This window comes from Curcuma longa, chromosome 4 (assembly GCF_044706935.1).
Source record: "Curcuma longa cultivar G26 ecotype Majalengka, Jawa Barat chromosome 4, ITB_CL_G26_1.1, whole genome shotgun sequence".
In the NCBI taxonomy this organism is placed as follows: domain Eukaryota; kingdom Viridiplantae; phylum Streptophyta; class Magnoliopsida; order Zingiberales; family Zingiberaceae; genus Curcuma; species Curcuma longa.
In genome coordinates, this window is record NC_133864.1 from 10,256,612 (window position 1) to 10,275,279 (window position 18,668).

An 18,668-nucleotide genomic window follows, 5' to 3' on the forward strand; every position below is an offset into this window, starting at 1 on the left:
CTGGAACCAAATTGCTCTGCATTTGATCCGTGGATTCATATTATTAGCCATTGTTGCCCTTTGAAGCCTAGCTTTGACAGCTCCAATGTTTTGAATTGAGTTGTTTTTGTTACTTAAATGTATACTTCATGAATAAAGTCATTATATTTGCAATTTAAACAATTGAGTTAGATTGGTCTGACCAATGAACTTGACATGATCAATGACTAAGTTGACATTTAGCTTGACCAATGGATCCATCGGTTTGACTAGTGATCATTCAATCTAAACTCGTTGGTTCAATTTTTAGAACTATGTCTTAAGCTTTGCTAGGGATATACTTTTGTACAATAGGCTCAGTCACATTTAGCAAAGATAGGCTCTGAATTCCTTGCCAGTAACTTTCGAAGCCCTTACCGACTAACCTAGTTAGCATCCTTCGAAAGAATTCTTCGTTCGCAGGGGTAGAATCGGGATGTTATCTCCTGAAAATTTTGCTTCAACTTCTTTAGGTTTGAGGTAAGTGCATTCCATGTCAAGGAGCACAAGAGCCCACATTGCATCATTCATTCAGTGTTGGCAAGGATCAAAACAATCAAAGTTTTGCCCACAGCTTGTGACATCAACTAGCATTTGCACCTAGTCCTTGTCTCATATACGTCTCACAATCATGATTAGTTTTGGAAAGTTTCATCTAGCCTGTCAAGTTTTTAACTTTTTTTTTTAAATAAAAATGTATTGTTATCAAATGTCTTTTTCGATGAGAGTTTTATAAAGAGCAGTAGTTTGGTGTACAAATTTTCCGTTAATATGGAGTTTTGGAGAAGGATCAGATCACATTTTTTCTCTAAATGCCTTAAATACTTATTGAATTGTGTTCACTTTACCACTTGACCATTAACATCATTTTCTTTAATTATATTTATTAAAATTAATTTAACCTTTTAAACGTCAATCATGTTTTGAAATTAAATGAACTGTATCATATCATCAGGTGGTTTATTAGTCAATTGTGACGGAAGAAATAATTTTGATAATTAGAGCATAGTAAAGTAATAGTAGTTTTAAAACCTTGCAGGGGCATGTTGCAAACATTAAATGCATGTTTTTAAATTTGTTCATGAGTTGTGAGACAATACTTCATTTGATATCAAAACAAAATTAGCTCATTATTATTAGACTACATATAATATATTTTTAAATTTTATTTAAAAAATAGAAAAGTAAAAAAACAATGGTGCCCTCATTAATCATTGCAAAGTAGGACTGATCTTCCTTTCTTATCCAAACCTTTGTTTGAAAATTGTGGTCTTTGTTCATTCCTCTTTCCATTCTCATTTATTTAGCTTTGTTTGTATGGGAATTGTGGTGTCTCTTTTCCCACAATTATTGTTCCTTCTCCCGCCGTGCTGTCCTTAACGTACTCAAGTGTAAGTGTTCGTCTCTTTGCTCAGGGATTGGATGTTGAAAGTGGGTCCCCCAACCTAGGTGGCAGGCAACCAATAAAGTGGTGGGGCCGGGCCTTTGGGCCTTTGTTGGGTTTGGTGAAGATCAGCCATCATCATGATGAGGAGGTACGTAGTTAAAACTACTGGCAATCTTTTTTGACTTAATCTTAATTTTATAAAATGGTGATTTAATAAATAAAATTTATATCATTTTGAAATCATTAAAATTTATCAATTCAAACTAAAATTATTTATATTTTTAAAATTTGAATTTAATATCATATATATTTTAAATCCTAATTTGAATATTAATATTTTCATATTAGAGTTTGTACCCCTAGTTAAGGGGCTATATATTGGTCATACTTAATCAACTAAAATTCACATTCAATTGGAACCCCTTGCCATTTGACACGTGTAGTCTTGTTGCCCAACAATCATGAAATAGCATTTAATTGCCCACTTGCAAATTTGACAAGGCACTACAACTCATCAATGAATTTCATTAATGAGAAAGTACAAATTGAGAGAATACAAGTTTTTAGTGAGCAATTAAGGAAGGAACATCTTCATTTTATCCCAAGCAAGTTTATCTAGGTTTTTTTTTTGCAGAATTGTTCCCCTTGAGTTTCACTTTGGATACTTCTTTCTCATTTTATCTCTATTAGGATCTGTATGATTTGAAAGTCATAATTTTAAATTATAAAAATAATCTCTTATAATATGGAATAAGATTGTATATAGTAGATTTAATATGATTTAATTATTTTTTGAGACTTTGTGAAATTTCGTACATCGAACTACCCTTTACTCCCTAATAAGACTTCTTCATTTTTTTTTACCATATAGATATTTTGACAAAAAATCCTTTATTTTACCTTGAAGTTTACCCATTTTTTAACAATGCCCTTGAGTTTGGGTACTATCGTCGTCTTGCTCCCTAACTATTAACCTCATTGAGTGAGAATACTGATATAACAAATGTATGACCTTATTTCTTTTCATAGAACATGCTCATGTCATCATTTATTTAGTCATTTTACAAAGTTTATAGAACATTTTACTAAGGGAGAGATATTTAATAATTTTAAAGTTTTAAGAGCCATTTTGAAAATGTGAAGATAGAAATGAAACTTTCCCATTGAGAAAAATAATCAATAATCATAAATAAATAAAAATATAATAAATTATTTATATGATTAAATCCGTTCCTTCAATCCAACCACCAAATTTAATTGCATGAGATCATGACCCAAATAAGCCTCATTGGATGACATAATTCCAATAATACAATACCAAGCATTGAGTCAAGTAGGTTTTATCAAAATTTCGGTGAAGTCGAGACAATACTTTTTCCGTAGTGATCAATTACAATTTTCTAATTTACCTTTTCATAGATGATCATAGGACCGACTGTGTGAGGTCGTTAGGGTGATGAATTTTATCTTTTTTTATTGAAGAGTAGATTTTATCGAAAACTATAAGTCAGCCTTTGCTTCTCTTAAATTTTTTGCTTTCCTATATTTTATTAACTATTTATTAATTTAAATTTAATAATTATTATATTTTATTTTGAGGGAGAGTTTTAATATAATGATAAAGTTGCTTTTGTATAATTTGAAGATTACGAATTCAAACCTCAAAAATAGTCTCTTGTTGAATAGAGTAAGTCTCCTTTAATTAGTTTTAATTGAAAGATAGTTAAATTTTAAACTTCATTAGTACTCTCTAAATGGAAGATGTAAATTGTGTTAAATTAATTTTGAGGTTTAGTAAATCTTAAAATAAAATTATAATAAATTTATATTATTTTATATATTACTTTATTCATAAATGGCCTACTGAACAACACCTCACTGCTTCCATAAATAGGCCCCACTTCTCCTCCCCCTTTCTCCTATCGACTCCTCTCATTGACTCACCGCCCCGTCGCATAGGACGCACGGCAACATGCGGACGCCCGCAGGTTTCACTGCAGACGGCGACGTCGACGCTTCCGCCTCCCTTCTATCCTCGCCTCCCTCCTCCTCCGCTGCCGCCCCCGGAGGGCTCCACTCGGCGTGGCACTCGCCGGTGCCGTACCTCTTCGGCGGCCTCGCCGCCATGCTCGGCCTCATCGCCTTCGCCCTCCTCATCCTCTCCTGCTCCTTCTGGCACCTCTCCAGCTACCTCGACACCGGCGAGCCCGACCCCGACGCCGCCGACAGCGGCGGCGACCCTTCTGCTGACCACCGGAAGCCCGACACCGCCGACCCTGCCCTCTTCGCGGAGGAGCGCTTCCTCGTCATCATGCCCGGCGACGACGCCCCCACCGTGCTGGCCATCCCCATTTCCAAACCTCCCTCCGCCGCCTCCTCCGTCCCCTCCTCCGCCGCCGCGGCCACCGACCAAGACATCCGACAACCTTCCTCCTGACCGGAAGCGACGACGGACTGCCCGCGTTGGTGGTACTTGTTCTCTCGCATAGTTCGAAAATATATAAATTTCTAAAATTATTCAAAATTTTCGTTGATTTTTTCCTCTCAAATTTAATTAAAATTCAAACGCGATAGCCATAATTTCGATAATTTATTTTTTCTTCGAAATTGAAATTGGCGACGGAATAATTTCTTCCTCTTCACCGGTCAATAAATTAAATAGACTCAACAAGATCACGTGACCGGGAAGGCTTCACGATTTGCGGCGAGTCCACGGCGTAAGTAAGGCAGCGATGTTGCGTAACGGTTACACTGCATGGCTTTAGAATGCTCAGTTAAGTTAATGAAGCGTTAATAATTTTTCTTGGATGACGCGGAGAGGTGATCCACGTGAAAGCGTTCAATGTTATGAACGCGTTCAATATTTTGAACGTGTTCATATGGCAGGAGGTGGATCATGTATTTTTTTTAAAAAAATTTTTAGATGTTATAATGAGCTAACGTTGCAGATGCTCTTAAGGCAGCGTTGTCCGGATCTCCGGTGCCATCAGCCACGTCAGCTTCTTAGAAACTTTGGGAAATCTTCATTTTGCTCCCTGCAATTTTAGATTTTCTCCCTGCACGCCACCAATTACTAAGTTCATATTGAATCAAGTATCATATCCATTGTTAGAAGTAGTTAGTCTTCCCATGAGCTTTGGTCGAAATACTAAGAATAGTATCGGTGAGGTAATCACGATCGAGATAGGCCGTGGTCGACCTTTAGCACAAGGCACAATTCGATTGGTGGGTGCTAGAGGGACCTATATTAGAGTAGAATATCCACATGGTATCACGGTGTTTAAATGAATTAGGTCGCATGTCTTGCTATCGAACATGTGAAGTGTTGTAGTCTTGAAACTGATTGTGATGGTGCAAAAGTGGGTTCATTCATAGGACCACTTCCCCACTACTTAATGTTCTTGTTTTACTTCTATCATTTGGGAGTAGAATTTGATGAACATTTCATTTCACTTCTTAGTGTACCTATCAAAAGGGAAGAAAGGCGCGTGTGTAAAGATTACGATGTAGTATTTATCGACATTTGGCTAGCCTTTTGCAAGATCATCTCACTTGCGTGCTCAACCTATGGTTCACCGAATGTACCCTCCCGATTAAGCTAGCCAGATTGGCTAATTCAACCCTCCCAACACACTGCTAGCCCAATTGGTCCAGACACCTAAATTGGATGGAAAACAACTTTCTTCCTCTAACTATGCAATCAATTTTTTTTTCCCAACTCACGATCAAGCTTGACCGGATCCAGACAACGACCGACAATGACCCCACGTGACCCCGAACGACAGCTCCGCATGAGGTCACCTAGTGCTACCGCATGAGACAACCCCACGAGGTCACCTTGCACAACCACAATTGTGAATTCCTTTCCTTCGCCATTCGAGTAAACAGAAGGTAATAGTATTGGTTTTGTTCAAATGACATCTTTAAACAAATAGGCTAAAATTGATTTTCAAGGGGGAAAAAAAAAAAAAAATTAATAGAGAAAATTGGATATTTAACAAAGCAGCTCATAGGAGTATATTTAAACTCATTCAACAAATAAAAGCAAAGAAGTATGAGTTTGACAGGAAGGAAGGTCACAGTCCAATCACACAAGACTTAGTAATTAATTATCATCTCCCTTGAGCTGCACACCTATAATTTATAATCGCCACAGTGATTTGTAATAATCATATATATAGGAGGAACAAAAAACTCTACCCAGATGGCTAAAAGAATAATAATGTGACCTGAAGAGCAATGCAGTTTGCGAAGATGAGTGCGTTCCCTAGAACCTTATTAACTTGGAGATTCTAGAGTTTCCAATCAAGTTGTTATCGATATTACCGAAGAGAAGTTGTTCGAGGAGAAGCACGGGCGAAGAGCTCACCACACATCTCTTAAATATCTACCTTCCATTTGCAAACTCTTCACGAAGCTCTCTGTCTTGGAGCTATCCATAGACCCCTGAAAAAGAAACTGATGAATTATCTAGAGTAAAAAAATACCATCCAAACGATTGATTTATTTCTACAAATTCTTGAATGTGATCCATGAGAAACAAATGTTAACCCCCAATATCAGTGACCAAGTGTTGGTACGACAGAAATAGATCAAGAGTTCAATTAGCAGAGGGCGTGCATAATTTATGAATGAAGGGGATTACTAGAGCAAACTTGTCTTAATATCATCTAGAAAAACATCTGCACATCAATACGAAAAGAAGACGCGCATGAGTGAAGGAGCAAATTGGTAGGCGGATTACATTTTTGGCTTGATTAATAAGTGAGCCAATTTTGAAACATATTGATTCTCAGCTCCTGTCTAATATACAAGGGCAGGGTGATCTTAGTTAATCTATATGGTTTGTTAACTGTGGTAAAGCACCAAATCACTTATTTTTATTTCAAAAAAAAAAGTTACTTTACTCACTTATCCCATATTTAACCATGCATAAATTTAGGACAAAAATCAAAAGAGTGCTCTTTTTTTTATTGAAATAATGAAAAAAAATCCTTTTTTCATTTATCATCAAAACGATATCCTATCCCTCTCAGCCTATTTTTGTTTTTAAAAATATTCTTATTTTCAAGGTTGTTATAGCAACTATAATTCATAGCTACTTGAACATTTCAAATTTAGTTAACACTAGTAACACTATGGTGTAGCAGCAAGGGACTATAGCTGCTACGATATGGACATTTTATCTCTGATCAACATAGATAACAACTATGAATCGTAGTTAATACAACATAGACACTTCATCTCTAGTAAGCATTATGTTGTAACAACTACAAACATGTATCTACTACAACTATACAATTGTAGCAACTACGAATAGTAATTACTACAACTGCATAGCAGTTACGAATCATATATGTTACAATGCATAAAATAAGAGTATTTTTGAAAAAAAAAAAAAAAAAAGAGGTGAAGCGGAATGGAACACCGTTTTAATGATAAATGAAAAGGCAATGGCCTTTTGACCATTCCAATAAAAAGGAACGCCCCTTTTAAATTTTATCCTAAATTTTTATAATCACTACTAATTAGGATTAGAACTATAGTATTAGTTCACCTATATTTTTGAAATATAACTTTAATGACAGGCGTTTGCTTGTACACGTAGACACGATGGCATGCACATGTAGAACATAATGGCCTAACTCTTGCCAGGTCAAATCTTTTTGGTTGAGTTTACTTGGGTGGAAAGCTAGAGAAGGAAAAGAAAGAAAGGGAAAATGAATGAATTACTCGCCCTTCCCCCTCTGATTTCAACCAAATTAAACCACCCTTAGGTCAGTAAATGATGGTCATCAGTAAGAAGATGTTTGAAAGTTTGTGCACAATTGACATACCTGCTCTTGAACAATAGTATGAAGAACTCTATGGACATCTCTGGCCATACCCTTAGCATCACCGCAGACATAAATATATCCGCCTCGAGAGATGATGTTCCAAAGTTCAGATGCCTAGGAGAAATTTAAGAGAAACAAAGGTTATGATTTAAGAGATGAGGAAACTATGACATGAAAATGAGGAAAAGGGAATTTGTCCAACTTTCTGTGTCATTTTATGTTGCACGTATTCCTTGGTTGGACCCTCACGGGAGAAGGCCACGGTAAGCTCAGAAAGTGCGCCTTTTTCAACAAAATTGTTCAACTCGCCCTCATAGATGAAGTCCTGCAAAATTTAAGAGCCACATGAGTTATGAAGTGTAAAAAAAAGAAACTGAAATTTTAACAGATTCTAAACATATAGGAGGATGCACTGTGTTTTATCGCACCATTTTGCGGTTCCTGCATCCAAAGAAGAGAATAGCATGCCCGAGTTCCACTCCCTCCTTTTTCAATGCCAACCTTTCCTGTGAATGGCAAATATTCATAGTGTGAGAACCAGTAATTGATTAGGGATGATCATGTTCCATGTTTGCAAGAAAGCAACTCTTAGTAAAAATCTAGAAACCTGTAAGAAGCCCCGGAAAGGCGCCAACCCTGTGCCAGGTCCAATCATGATAATAGGTACAGAAGGATCAGCTGGCAGTTTAAAGTTTGACTGCCTCACAAATATAGGAGCCCAGCTGCATTGTTGGTTCTCTTCTAGCGGAATGGAATTCTGTAAAACGAAGACTTTCATTGTAATAAGACTGAAATATCTTTATAAAAAATATAGAAACATGGAGCTTCTAAGTTACAAAATATATTGATTTCAGACTAAGAAAAAAATTGCAGTAGTAATCTGAAAGAGCAACAACTTGATTTAGTTTTATGCTTCAATCAGGATTGAAAATGATATAGAATGAAGATGTGAAAAGAAAGCATGCATGGCTGTCATACTGTAGTTCAATTATTCAATCAAGGCATGCAGGTACAAAAGGGTTAAAGCACACAGAAAAATACCTTCATCCAAGTGGAACAGACTCCTTTATGGATCCTTCCAGTTGGTGTCTTTTCATAAACTAATGCACACGTCACGTGTATTCTAGTTGGTGCCATCCTGAACAGGAGCAATCGAACATGAGTCTGTTGGATAAATGAAAAACAATTCGAGATTACGAATCGATTATTACCTTGGCGATGAGGAAATTGAGTAATATCTTGGCTGCAAGCGTGGGGCTACTGCAGCAAAGAACACTCCTAGTGGAGGCTTTGCAGATGGAAATTCAGTCATAACTTCAAGAAGACTCCTCTGACTAGCGATGACCCATTGAGAATATTCATCCTGCACAAACAAAATTTATTCGGGTGAGAATTTTTTAGAACAAAATTTATTTGGGCAACAATTTTGTGCAAGTTCACAACAAAAAATTTGTGCAGTCTCAGGAAAAAGGCTAACCTTTCCAGCAGGTGAAGCCAAAAATCTAAGTCGCTCTGCGTCACTAGGATCTGATGCATGCGCAGCCAGAGCAAGTAAAGCACTCTGCATGTTTAGCAGAAAAGATTCAGGTACAAGCTTAGGTCCACGATAATATAAACTAGTTAATAGGAGCAACAAAACACCTTTTTTGGTGAATTTAGAAGATCAGCGTATCGGGTAAGAGCAGATTTTAGAGTGCATGGCGATGGGAAAGGAGGTGATAAAGAGCCTCCAAGTGGTGTACCATCCTCCTTGTCAGCATGGATAGAGAAATATGTGTCAAGTGAATGACCTAACAGCTTCGCAGCCTCATCTGCTATCTCAGCACAATTCTCTGCGAATACACCCACATGGTCCCCTGTTTCATACCTGAAAAAAGAAAGGTCCAAACTGGTTACCAGAATGTCAAATTCCATAATTGTAAATGAGCATGTACTTCAACAATTTGTCAACCTGTTCAAAAGGATGCTTGTAGTTTAGAAATGCAACTTCCAGTGCACGAGTACAAAAACATATCAACTTATAGAATACCACAATGATTCATAATGATGAATACTAAAGGTGAAGGATCAGAATCTTACGACATAATGAATCTCAAGAATAAAAGTTAGGTGAGGTAGCCACTCTATGAAGACATTCAGCTTAATTTTATGTATCTAAAATTCCACTGAACATCACTGATTGATACGACTATACATGCAACATTTGCTTAATCTTGGGGAAAATTTGAAAGTGAGTGTTCATCAAGAAGTGAAGATTAAGACGCTTTAGATGGACATATGGAACCAAAATTATAGTTGATGGGACATTTTCAATTGTTGATTCAAACTAGTGTGGCAAATCCTAAAATATTTAAATAGAATGTAAAACTGTTTTATGCAAAATCAAAATTTTTTGGTAATTAAATAATTTCAATAATATTTGGAATACATGGCCACTAGCTAGGGTAACAGTAATTCTTTGTTAGTGCCATCTACAAGAACAACTTGGTAGCAATTAATTGGTTCCTTATAAAATATACGTGCACTGTGGTATTTTAATATTTGCTCTGAAATAAATTCATCTAAAGGCAAGATTGTCAGAAGAAATTCTTGAATTGATTCAGAGGAAGATGCATTCTCTATAGACAAAGAATAGTAAACAAAGTAAAACGCACAACACTGACTCAACAAATGAAATTAGGTTAATGTTCACCAAATAGATTAGCACGTAAAAGTATCAAATTCAAATAATTGCACAAATTGCATGTAGCTACAGTTATAAATAAGAAAGAATGCTTCAAAATGATACAACAAATAAGCTTACGTCAAGCCTGTGCCAGCAATGTCAAACTCCAAATGGATGCAAGATCGGTCTGAAGCTGAAGTATGGAGTTCTCGTCGCACAGCCACATCAGCCCTTGAAGAACCATATGTTGCATTAGACATGACTTCTACATTAAGGGTGTCTCATATCCTATAGTTTCTAAAGTTTTCATGTATAGAGAAATATCTCTACCTGCATGGATGTTGTATATCATGAACAGCATGGCCATTTGCAAAACTTAAACTTTTATCCAAGGATGAAACTTCTTCGGGTTTGATAAAAACAATCCGATATTCAGGAATAGCAGCAGTATATGGGGTAGATGCACCTACATCATTTTCATCCTGAAGCAACTTATCTAATTCTGGCCAAAGGAGCTCCCTCCTAGTAGAATATCAACTCCACCATTATAGAGTGAAATAATGAAATACAAAAATGCAAAATATAGAGAGAGGCAGAAAAGGATAACAGAATTACAGAAAAAGTGCCCAGTCAACATTGAAATTAGATGGCATAAGCATAATACTTTGCTGATACAACATACCATGCAGAGAAGTCATCTTCAATACACTGATCATCATCTCCCAATCCCACTTGGACAATGCGCTTGCCACCTATGAAGCACAAAAATGTTGGGAAATCAATCCGGGCAAGATTGATTACTATCTTTAAGTTTGATAAACACATTTACAAACTTCCCATTTTAAATCTCCTTATATATAGTGAAAATCAAAGACAGAAAACTAAACAAAGTCTCCAAGTAACTCTTCATATTAGGACATGTTAAAGCACACTCCTCACTTGTTGTAGTAACTTTCGAAAATCTCTTTCAAAAACACAAGTTAGATGCTCTTGAAGAATGAGATGATTGTGTTATGGGCTTTCAACCAAAGAAAACAAGTAACAGAAAATAAAGACAATCCAAGTAACAAAAACAATGAGTCGAATAATCTTTGCTAGCCAAAAATGCTTATACCTTGGTCTGCAAGCAATTCATCAACCACCTTGGCAACCTTTTATTATGCAAGTAACATTAAAAGAAATGTCAGTCCAGAGGTTAACACAAAGTGGTCTTGAATAGTTCTTCATTCACATACCTTATTGAAATGCTCATATTGCCGATTGCCCAAGCCAAACACAGCAAATTGCAGATGTTCTAACCAAGTTTCTCTCTCTTTCCCCTGTAATCAATCAAGATACACTATCAGCAATCAGGTAATGTAGAAGGATCGTTGAGAAAACATATAAATGAAATGTGAATGCTTCCAGAACCTCTGTAAGCCATTTGTAGAACTGAGCAGCATTATCAGTCGGCTCGCCGTCTCCATACCTATATATAACACCCAAAGTGATCAGCTCAAATTTCTGCAGAAAATAGTTCCCAGTTTGTACTACTTACGTGGCCAAGAAGAACAAAACCAAGGTCTCTTTTTTCAGTTTCTCCTCGTATTCATCATCCTCAGTAGCATATTCGTCCTGCAATTTGGGAAAGTACAGATCACTAAAAAATAAAGTCCGATCAATAATTACCAAATTATCTCAAATTAGGGTGGACACGATCTTACGATATCCACAACTTTGAATGTGGCATTAGGATACCGTGCCTTCGCCTCGTCGGCCAGCGCCTAATACCGCAAAGGACAAAAAAAAAGAAGAATTAGAAACACTCTAAGTCTAAACTCCTTGAGAAAGGAAAAGCAAATTCAAAACCAAACCATATGGATCAAACCCCAACCTTAGCGAACCCCTCGGCCGTCCCGGTCTGCGTCCCGAAGAAGACGGTGACCTTCTTCTTCCCGTCGTCATCCTCCGCCTCGCGCTGCACCTTCACCGCCAACGGCTTCGGCGGCTCGGCCGGATTCTTCCCGCCAAATCTCCTAAAGAAGAAGATCACGGCGCATCCGACGAACACGGCGACGGAGGTAGTCAGGATCGCGAGCAGACGCCGGTTTTCCGCGATCGCAGTCGCGGCGTCGGCCCCCGACGCGAGGACGTCGCCTCCGAGGGAGGCGACGATGGCCGACACGAGATCCAGAGGCGAGGCCTTCCCTGAATCCGTCTGCATCGCGGCCCGTAAAAGATCGCTCGACGAGATACAAACTCCCGGGCGGATCTCTTCCTCCTACTCCTCCTCCTCTCTCCCTGCTCCGATCAGGCTCAACGTGACGGATAGAGAGAGAGAGACCACGCCGAGGAGCAGCGAGCGACGGGGACTTGCCGACTTGGTGGGTGGCCGGTTGGTCGAGAAGAAACCAGAAGGTGAGGCTTTGGCCTTCGGGAATATCACGGCGTGGGAAACGACGACGTAAACGCGTGGATACGAACGTAACGGCCGTCACGTCGCGGCTCGATCGGAGTCCGATTTATTTATGTGGCGAGAGGCCGTGTCACGTGGGCAACTGATGGGGCTCATATTAAATAAAATAAATTAAATATCCCATTTACGTAAATGTATAAATTAATACAAATATATATGCCCAACTATTTGTTAATAATATTTAATGTTTTTTTAACGAACGAAATGTTCATTGATAAATTTAATATACTTAATTTGATGTTTAAATTAACATTGCACTCAGTATAAAATTATTATTATTAAATAAATCATAATTTAAATTTAAATGTGTTGAGTTAAATGTGTTGGATACTCATTTGATTGACAATAATGATCCAATAATTTCAATCAAAGATGGTCTACCATGGCCCCATTAAATTGACTATTAAGGTGTCAAGTGTCGTGATAGACTCTAAAGAAGATCCTTTTGATTTCCTTTTTATATTATTCTTTTTAATCACATAAACAATTTTAGAATAAGTTGTTATTGACAAGTAGTAACGATTAAAAAGACTATGAGAGATTGTTAGAAAAGAGGTCAGGATGAATCTTAACGAGACTTCTTCGATGCTCAAATTAAATTTCACCAAAAAAAAATAGTAGAAAACTATAAAAGAGTAAAAGATAATAAAACAAGTAAAAATAATCATCCTCTCTTTGATGTTGTCACCTAACTTCAATAAAATGGTAGAATTCGTTATCCCAATGATCCCATACGGTCAGTTAAGATAGAATCTACCACCCCAACAGTCCCACACAATCAATACCATGACCGTATGAGAGGGTGTTATCACCTAACCTTTACATAAATAGGGAAGAGATAAATATGGAATAGATGGCACCGGTTCTTAATAGACGTGCATCTTTTCCCTTTATTAAGAGATACGACTTCTTGAGAATAGTAACTGCCACTAAGTGTCATGTTGGATTCGAGTTCAAAATTGGGGCAAATATAACTCGGATGCAGTTGAGATTGACTCGACTTGAGCTTTGTCCAAGTAGACTATCTGGACCCAAGCTCATCTAGTGGTGACCAACTTAGCTCAATCTTGATTTAATTTGACTTTGACTCTTTGCGGGGACTGACATGGATTAGTTGTTGATCGAGTTCTAAACGGATCATGTGGTCTTTGTTATTCAAGGGGAGAGTCACCTTGTAAGCTACTTGGGCTATAGCCCGGGGCTCGACAATGTCGGAGAAGAAAAAAAATTAAAATTTATAGGCAAAAAAAAGGAAAATTTGAAAGAATGAAAAAGATAATCTGGGGTATTATATTGATGTAGCCCACAGTCCGAAATCAGCTCCGAGTAAATCATCCGAGTTGGCTCCGCCATTGTTGTTATCTCTACCCCATAAAAAACTATGAAAAAACTTTGAATATATATAAGTGAATTTTCCTCATTTATTTCATTAAAAAAATAAGTCTAGAATTTTATTTATTATTATTATTCATAATTTGTTGAACAACGATCAACCACCAAATGAAATGTGGACGACTCGGTCTCGGTGGGTCCCGTATCAAAAGAGTAATGATTTTTCCCTTTTTAAAATCATTTATTCGGATTGATTATAAATTTAAAATATAATTTATATAAATTGACCTTCTAAATATTCATCTCAGTTAAATTCAAAATCTAATCCTTTTATTTATTTCTTAATTATATCCTATTTATTTGGGAGAATGAATTTAAAAATTGAAAAAAAATTTACATGGAATATTTTTTGATGTTTATTCATGAAAAATGATGAATTATGTATCCTTTTTCTTTGTTTATTTATTATAAAATAATAGATGGATGGATTTATTCATCGAAGAGATGGATCCTCTAGATAAACAAAAATAAAACCTATAGTCATTTAAATTTAAATTATAATAATAATACGTGATACTTATTAGATTAAGACGGAATCTATGTGTTCTCAGATAATAATAAGTTTGAAATGTGAAAAAATATTGATTTATACTAAAATGAATAATTATATTAAAACTTATGTCGTCCTCTGATAACTCTATCCATTAATTTCCGGTATAATTTGAGAATGCCAATAAAACTTCAACAACAAAAAAAAATTTGTTAAAAGAGCTGAAAAAAACATTATTTTTTCAGATTAATAAAACCAAACTAATAAATTAAATAATTGCTATTAACTTCATATCGATCATTGAACCGCTTTGTAAGTATTCAATTACTCATTTTACACCCGAAAGTATCTAAATATACACGTGCACCAAACATGCGAAAAGCTCCAAGATTTCTTTTAAGTAATTATATAAATTGTGAGAGGTAAACGGGAAATGTTTGGACCCGATGGAGGATAAATACTAGAACTGCAAGGTGCTGGATGTAATTTTCTTCATGCATCGAATCGGCTCGCGCTGGAGACTGGAGTTGAGAAGGCGCAAGCGGGTTAATTTTTGAACGTTGGCGGTGCTCCGCGAGCGCGATCTAGGGCTCCGATAACAAACCAACGCGGATGGCGTGGGGACCACGGGACGAGCGCCTCGTAACGGCCGAGCGTTCGCATATAAATATGCCGGTGCCGCAGGATCTCACCGTGTCATTCGCTCCTCTCCTTCGTCCTCTGCCTCACTCTGGTATTGCCAGCGAGCGAAGGGCGGCAAGGGATTCGATTCGATCGATCTGGGCTAGGGTTCCGGTGGAGGTGGTGGTGCGGGGATCGATCTCGGTCGATCGCGAGAAGACATGGCAGGGCCTTCACCGCCGTTGGAGCTCTGCAAGGGCGTCAATGACCTCGACAAGATCGTGCTCAGGGAACCCCGAGGCTGCTCCGCCGAGGTCCGCCCTCTCTCTATCTCGATCCTTCCCTCCGTCTAGACGTGCGTTCATACGATCTCGATTAGTTGATCATTTGCATTGCTTGAATATGTTCTGTCCCCTTTTCCATTGCTATTTTTTGCGGTCTCCCTTCATCTCCCTTCGATCTTCACTCCATTTAGATGTGCATTTGCTCCCTGTTCGCAGCAGCGATCGATCTGGATTCGCGGATCATTTACATTGCTTGAATTCGTCCTATATATCCACTGTTGCATTGATATTTAATTTCTTGGTTTCTATTGCATTATTGGTGCTGCTGGATCCGTTATAGCCCTTTACATCTCCCTTCGATCCTTGTCTCCGTTTAGATGCGCGCTTATTCCCTGTTCGTAGAAGCAATATTGATTTGCGGATCTTTTGCATTGCTTGAATGCGTTAAATCGAAAGTTGCATTGATATTAATTTGTTGGTTTTTATTTCATTGATAATGTGCGTTGGATCCGTTCTAGCCGTCTTCTTCTTCGATGTTAAAATTTGTTTAATCTTGTTTGAATACGTTCTATCCACTCTTTCACTGCCATTGCTTTCTTTTTATTACATTGGTAATGCTGGATCCGTTCTAGCCATCTCCATCTCCCTTCGATCATTCACTACATTCAGATACATAGATGCTTGTTTAATCCCTCTTGTTAGAAGCGGTCTCGATTTGTGGATTACTTGCATTGCTTGAGCATGCACGTTCTATCGGTTGTTGCGCCTTCGTTTTTAGTGCGTTATGTACGCAGGATTTATTCATCCAAGAATCCGATTAAAATGGATGGGTTAATATTGTGTTTGTGCAATCGAAAAGTGATGCTCTCATAATCTTTTCCAGTTTTTAGATACACTTAAACCATTGACTTTCTTTATGATTATTGAATAATTATGTAGACATATTGCTAACTAATGTGTTTCACATGATTTTCCAGGCCTGTGTTCTTCCATCATCATTTAATAAAGAAAATTTACTAGAAATTATTATTTTCTGGAGTCCTTGGAAACATATATTAAGACACTCAGATACTTCCCTTGCATACTCCTTAGTCTTTGAATAATTGATTTACACTTGTCTTATTGACTACAATCCATACACGCGCTTCTTATATAATTTATTTCGGATTTCTCGACTCTAGTTTTTGCTCTCAAACTGAAGTGAGCGTGAGAAGGAAATAAGTTTGACAACTCTTCAATGAACGACTATAATTGCAGGTGTATTTGTTTGGAGGTCAGGTGACATCCTGGAAAAATAACCGTAGGGAGGAGTTGCTTTTTGTTAGCAGTAAGGTAAACCACTTATAAAAAGTGCTAATTTAGATTTTCTTTCTTATCATTGTATATTATGTTTTATGATTTACAAACATCCATCTTTCAACTCTCTCTACGTGGCAATGACTAAAAAAATTAACATCTAAATGCATTTTGGGATATTTTATAGCTGTAAAATTATTGTCTCCATTGTTTCTGGCAGGCTGTCTTTAAGCCCCCACAAGCTATTCGCGGTGGCATCCCAATATGTTTCCCACAGGTAATGCTTCTATTTTCCTTCTGTTACACTACAAAATTCTTTCTAGCACAGTGTAACGCAATTGTATAAATGCAGTTTTCAAACTCTGGAAATCTCGAACGGCATGGATTTGCCAGGAACAAGTTTTGGACTGTCGATACTAATCCGCCAGCTCTACCAACAAGTTCCTCCGTTAAAAGTTATGTTGACTTAATCCTAAAGCCAACCCAGGAAGATCTCAAGAACTGGCCTCACAGGTTCGTTCACGCTGTCTATAAATCATGTTTTGCAGTGAATAACTCTTCAATATTCGACTGCAGCTACGAGTTCCGCCTTCGAATTGCCTTAGCACTCGGAGGAGATCTTTTGTTGACATCACGCATAAGAAACACCAATCCTGATGGAAAACCTTTTTCCTTTACTATCGCCTTCCACACTTACGTTTCCCTCTCGGATATCAGGTTAGTCACTCGTCGAATAGAGAGAATTTTATTTTTTTATATAAAAAAAATTCAAATTTGATCGTGTGATCGAATTCTTCAGTGAAGTGCGGGTCGAAGGTCTGGAGACTTGGGACTACCTTGATAACTTGAAGGAAGGGCAGCGTATCACTGAACAAGGAGATGCACTTACATTTGAGTCTGAGGTATAAAAGTGATGCAATCACTATCAATTTTTTTTTATTGTTTTCTTAACTGTTTCATTTGTTTGCATGGAGAGAAGATCGACAGAGTCTACGTAGGCATACCAACTAAGATCGCAATCATAGACCACGAGAAGAAAAGGACTTTAGTGATGCGCAAAGATGGGCTGCCTGACGTTGGTAAGCATTTGTGCTATAGCCTACAGTTTTTTTATGGATTCCTTCTCTGATGTAATGGGTGGTCGACCTCTGCAGTGGTGTGGAACCCTTGGAACAGAAAGGCCAAGTCCATTCCGGACTTCGGAGATAATGACTACAAGCACACTCTCTGCGTGGGGGCTGCGAACATCGAGAAGCCCATCACTCTGAAGCCTGGCGAAGAATGGACCGGAAGATTGGAGCTTTCTCTCGTGGCTTCCAGCTACTGCAGCGGCCAACTCGATCCCCAAAAGGTTCTCCAAGGATTATGATGACGAGAGGGTGTTGGCCGTATGGTTCGATCTGCTCTTTTTTTACATTTTCAATATTCTTTTTTTTTTATCATACTTTTGAATGCAGAATGGCATATATTATATTAGTATGTTATACGGAGGCTTGTGTCTTTACAAAATAAGTTTTTTGTCGATCGAAATTTTATGCTGAGTTCATTTGTTTCCTCTCGGTCTAAGTGTTCATGGTCTTTGGCCATGGTTCAATTTGGCTTAACTTAATCCTCTATTTTAGGTTGAGTAGAATATAGTCGAATATGACTCATTATTTTATTATATTTTGTTTAATTTAAACTATAATTTATTAATAGTCATATATAAACGAGTCAAAAATGTTTTTTTAATTAAATTATAGGTGGATTCTTAATGGATTTTTTTTGTGATAAAATAATTAAGGAATTCTTTTGATTTTCTATCTTTTTACTTTTTATATTATTTTTTTAATCACATAAATTTTAGAATAAGTTGTTATGGATAAGCCTGAATTTCATAAAGCAAACTAGAGAAGTAATTTACTGTTCTCTAAAGGACAATATTTCAGTTTTTGAAATCTAATAAGGTTAAATGTAAACTTATATGATCCGAGATTAGGAAATGAGCTGGCTCTGCAAAATAATCCTGATTGATTGCTTTCGGTTAGTCTCTATCGGGTTGGCTTTTGGTAAATTGACTATTAAAATGTCAAACACCGCAAAGATTATAGAGAAGAGTAGAAGACCTTTAGTAGTGATGATTAGAAAGATTAGAAAGATTGTTAGAAGAGGAGTTAAGATGAATTTTGACGAGACTTCTCTGATATTCAAATCAAATCTCGAGTTCAGAATTGGATTGGACTT

At 37.3% G+C, this 18,668-nt stretch overlaps 3 protein-coding genes across 4 annotated transcripts; 2 read left to right on the top strand and 1 right to left on the bottom strand.

The window, feature by feature from the left end:
* The first annotated feature begins 3,347 nt into the window (after positions 1 to 3,347).
* On the top strand, positions 3,348 to 3,936 carry LOC141828500 (protein GLUTAMINE DUMPER 2-like). Its single transcript, XM_074715943.1, has one exon. The coding sequence runs from the start codon at positions 3,378 to 3,380 to the stop codon at positions 3,840 to 3,842; it is 465 nt and encodes a 154-aa protein (XP_074572044.1). The 5' UTR covers positions 3,348 to 3,377; the 3' UTR covers positions 3,843 to 3,936.
* A 1,442-nt stretch (positions 3,937 to 5,378) lies between these two features.
* LOC141826117 (NADPH--cytochrome P450 reductase 3-like) lies at positions 5,379 to 12,351 on the bottom strand. Of its 2 annotated transcripts, XR_012601614.1 has the most exons (19): positions 11,781 to 12,351; positions 11,611 to 11,670; positions 11,445 to 11,521; positions 11,318 to 11,375; positions 11,143 to 11,226; positions 11,022 to 11,058; positions 10,590 to 10,659; positions 10,238 to 10,429; positions 10,046 to 10,138; positions 8,884 to 9,109; positions 8,720 to 8,803; positions 8,454 to 8,605; positions 8,284 to 8,380; positions 7,850 to 7,999; positions 7,671 to 7,748; positions 7,445 to 7,567; positions 7,243 to 7,356; positions 5,635 to 5,851; positions 5,379 to 5,539 (listed from the first exon to the last, which is right to left on the bottom strand). XR_012601614.1 is itself a non-coding variant. In XM_074713368.1 (18 exons), the coding sequence occupies exons 1-18, from the start codon at positions 12,108 to 12,110 to the stop codon at positions 5,771 to 5,773; spliced, it is 2,106 nt and encodes a 701-aa protein (XP_074569469.1). In that variant the 5' UTR covers positions 12,111 to 12,351; the 3' UTR covers positions 5,379 to 5,770. The 2 variants fall into 2 exon arrangements, 1 of the variants encoding a protein (XP_074569469.1); XM_074713368.1 differs by having other exon boundaries at positions 5,379 to 5,851.
* A 2,735-nt stretch (positions 12,352 to 15,086) lies between these two features.
* LOC141826769 (putative glucose-6-phosphate 1-epimerase) lies at positions 15,087 to 17,814 on the top strand. Its single transcript, XM_074714068.1, has 8 exons — positions 15,087 to 15,179; positions 16,407 to 16,481; positions 16,666 to 16,722; positions 16,798 to 16,958; positions 17,022 to 17,162; positions 17,245 to 17,347; positions 17,425 to 17,524; positions 17,600 to 17,814. Exons 1-8 carry the CDS (start codon positions 15,087 to 15,089, stop codon positions 17,812 to 17,814), a joined length of 945 nt encoding a protein of 314 aa, XP_074570169.1.
* Positions 17,815 to 18,668: the final 854 nt, after the last annotated feature.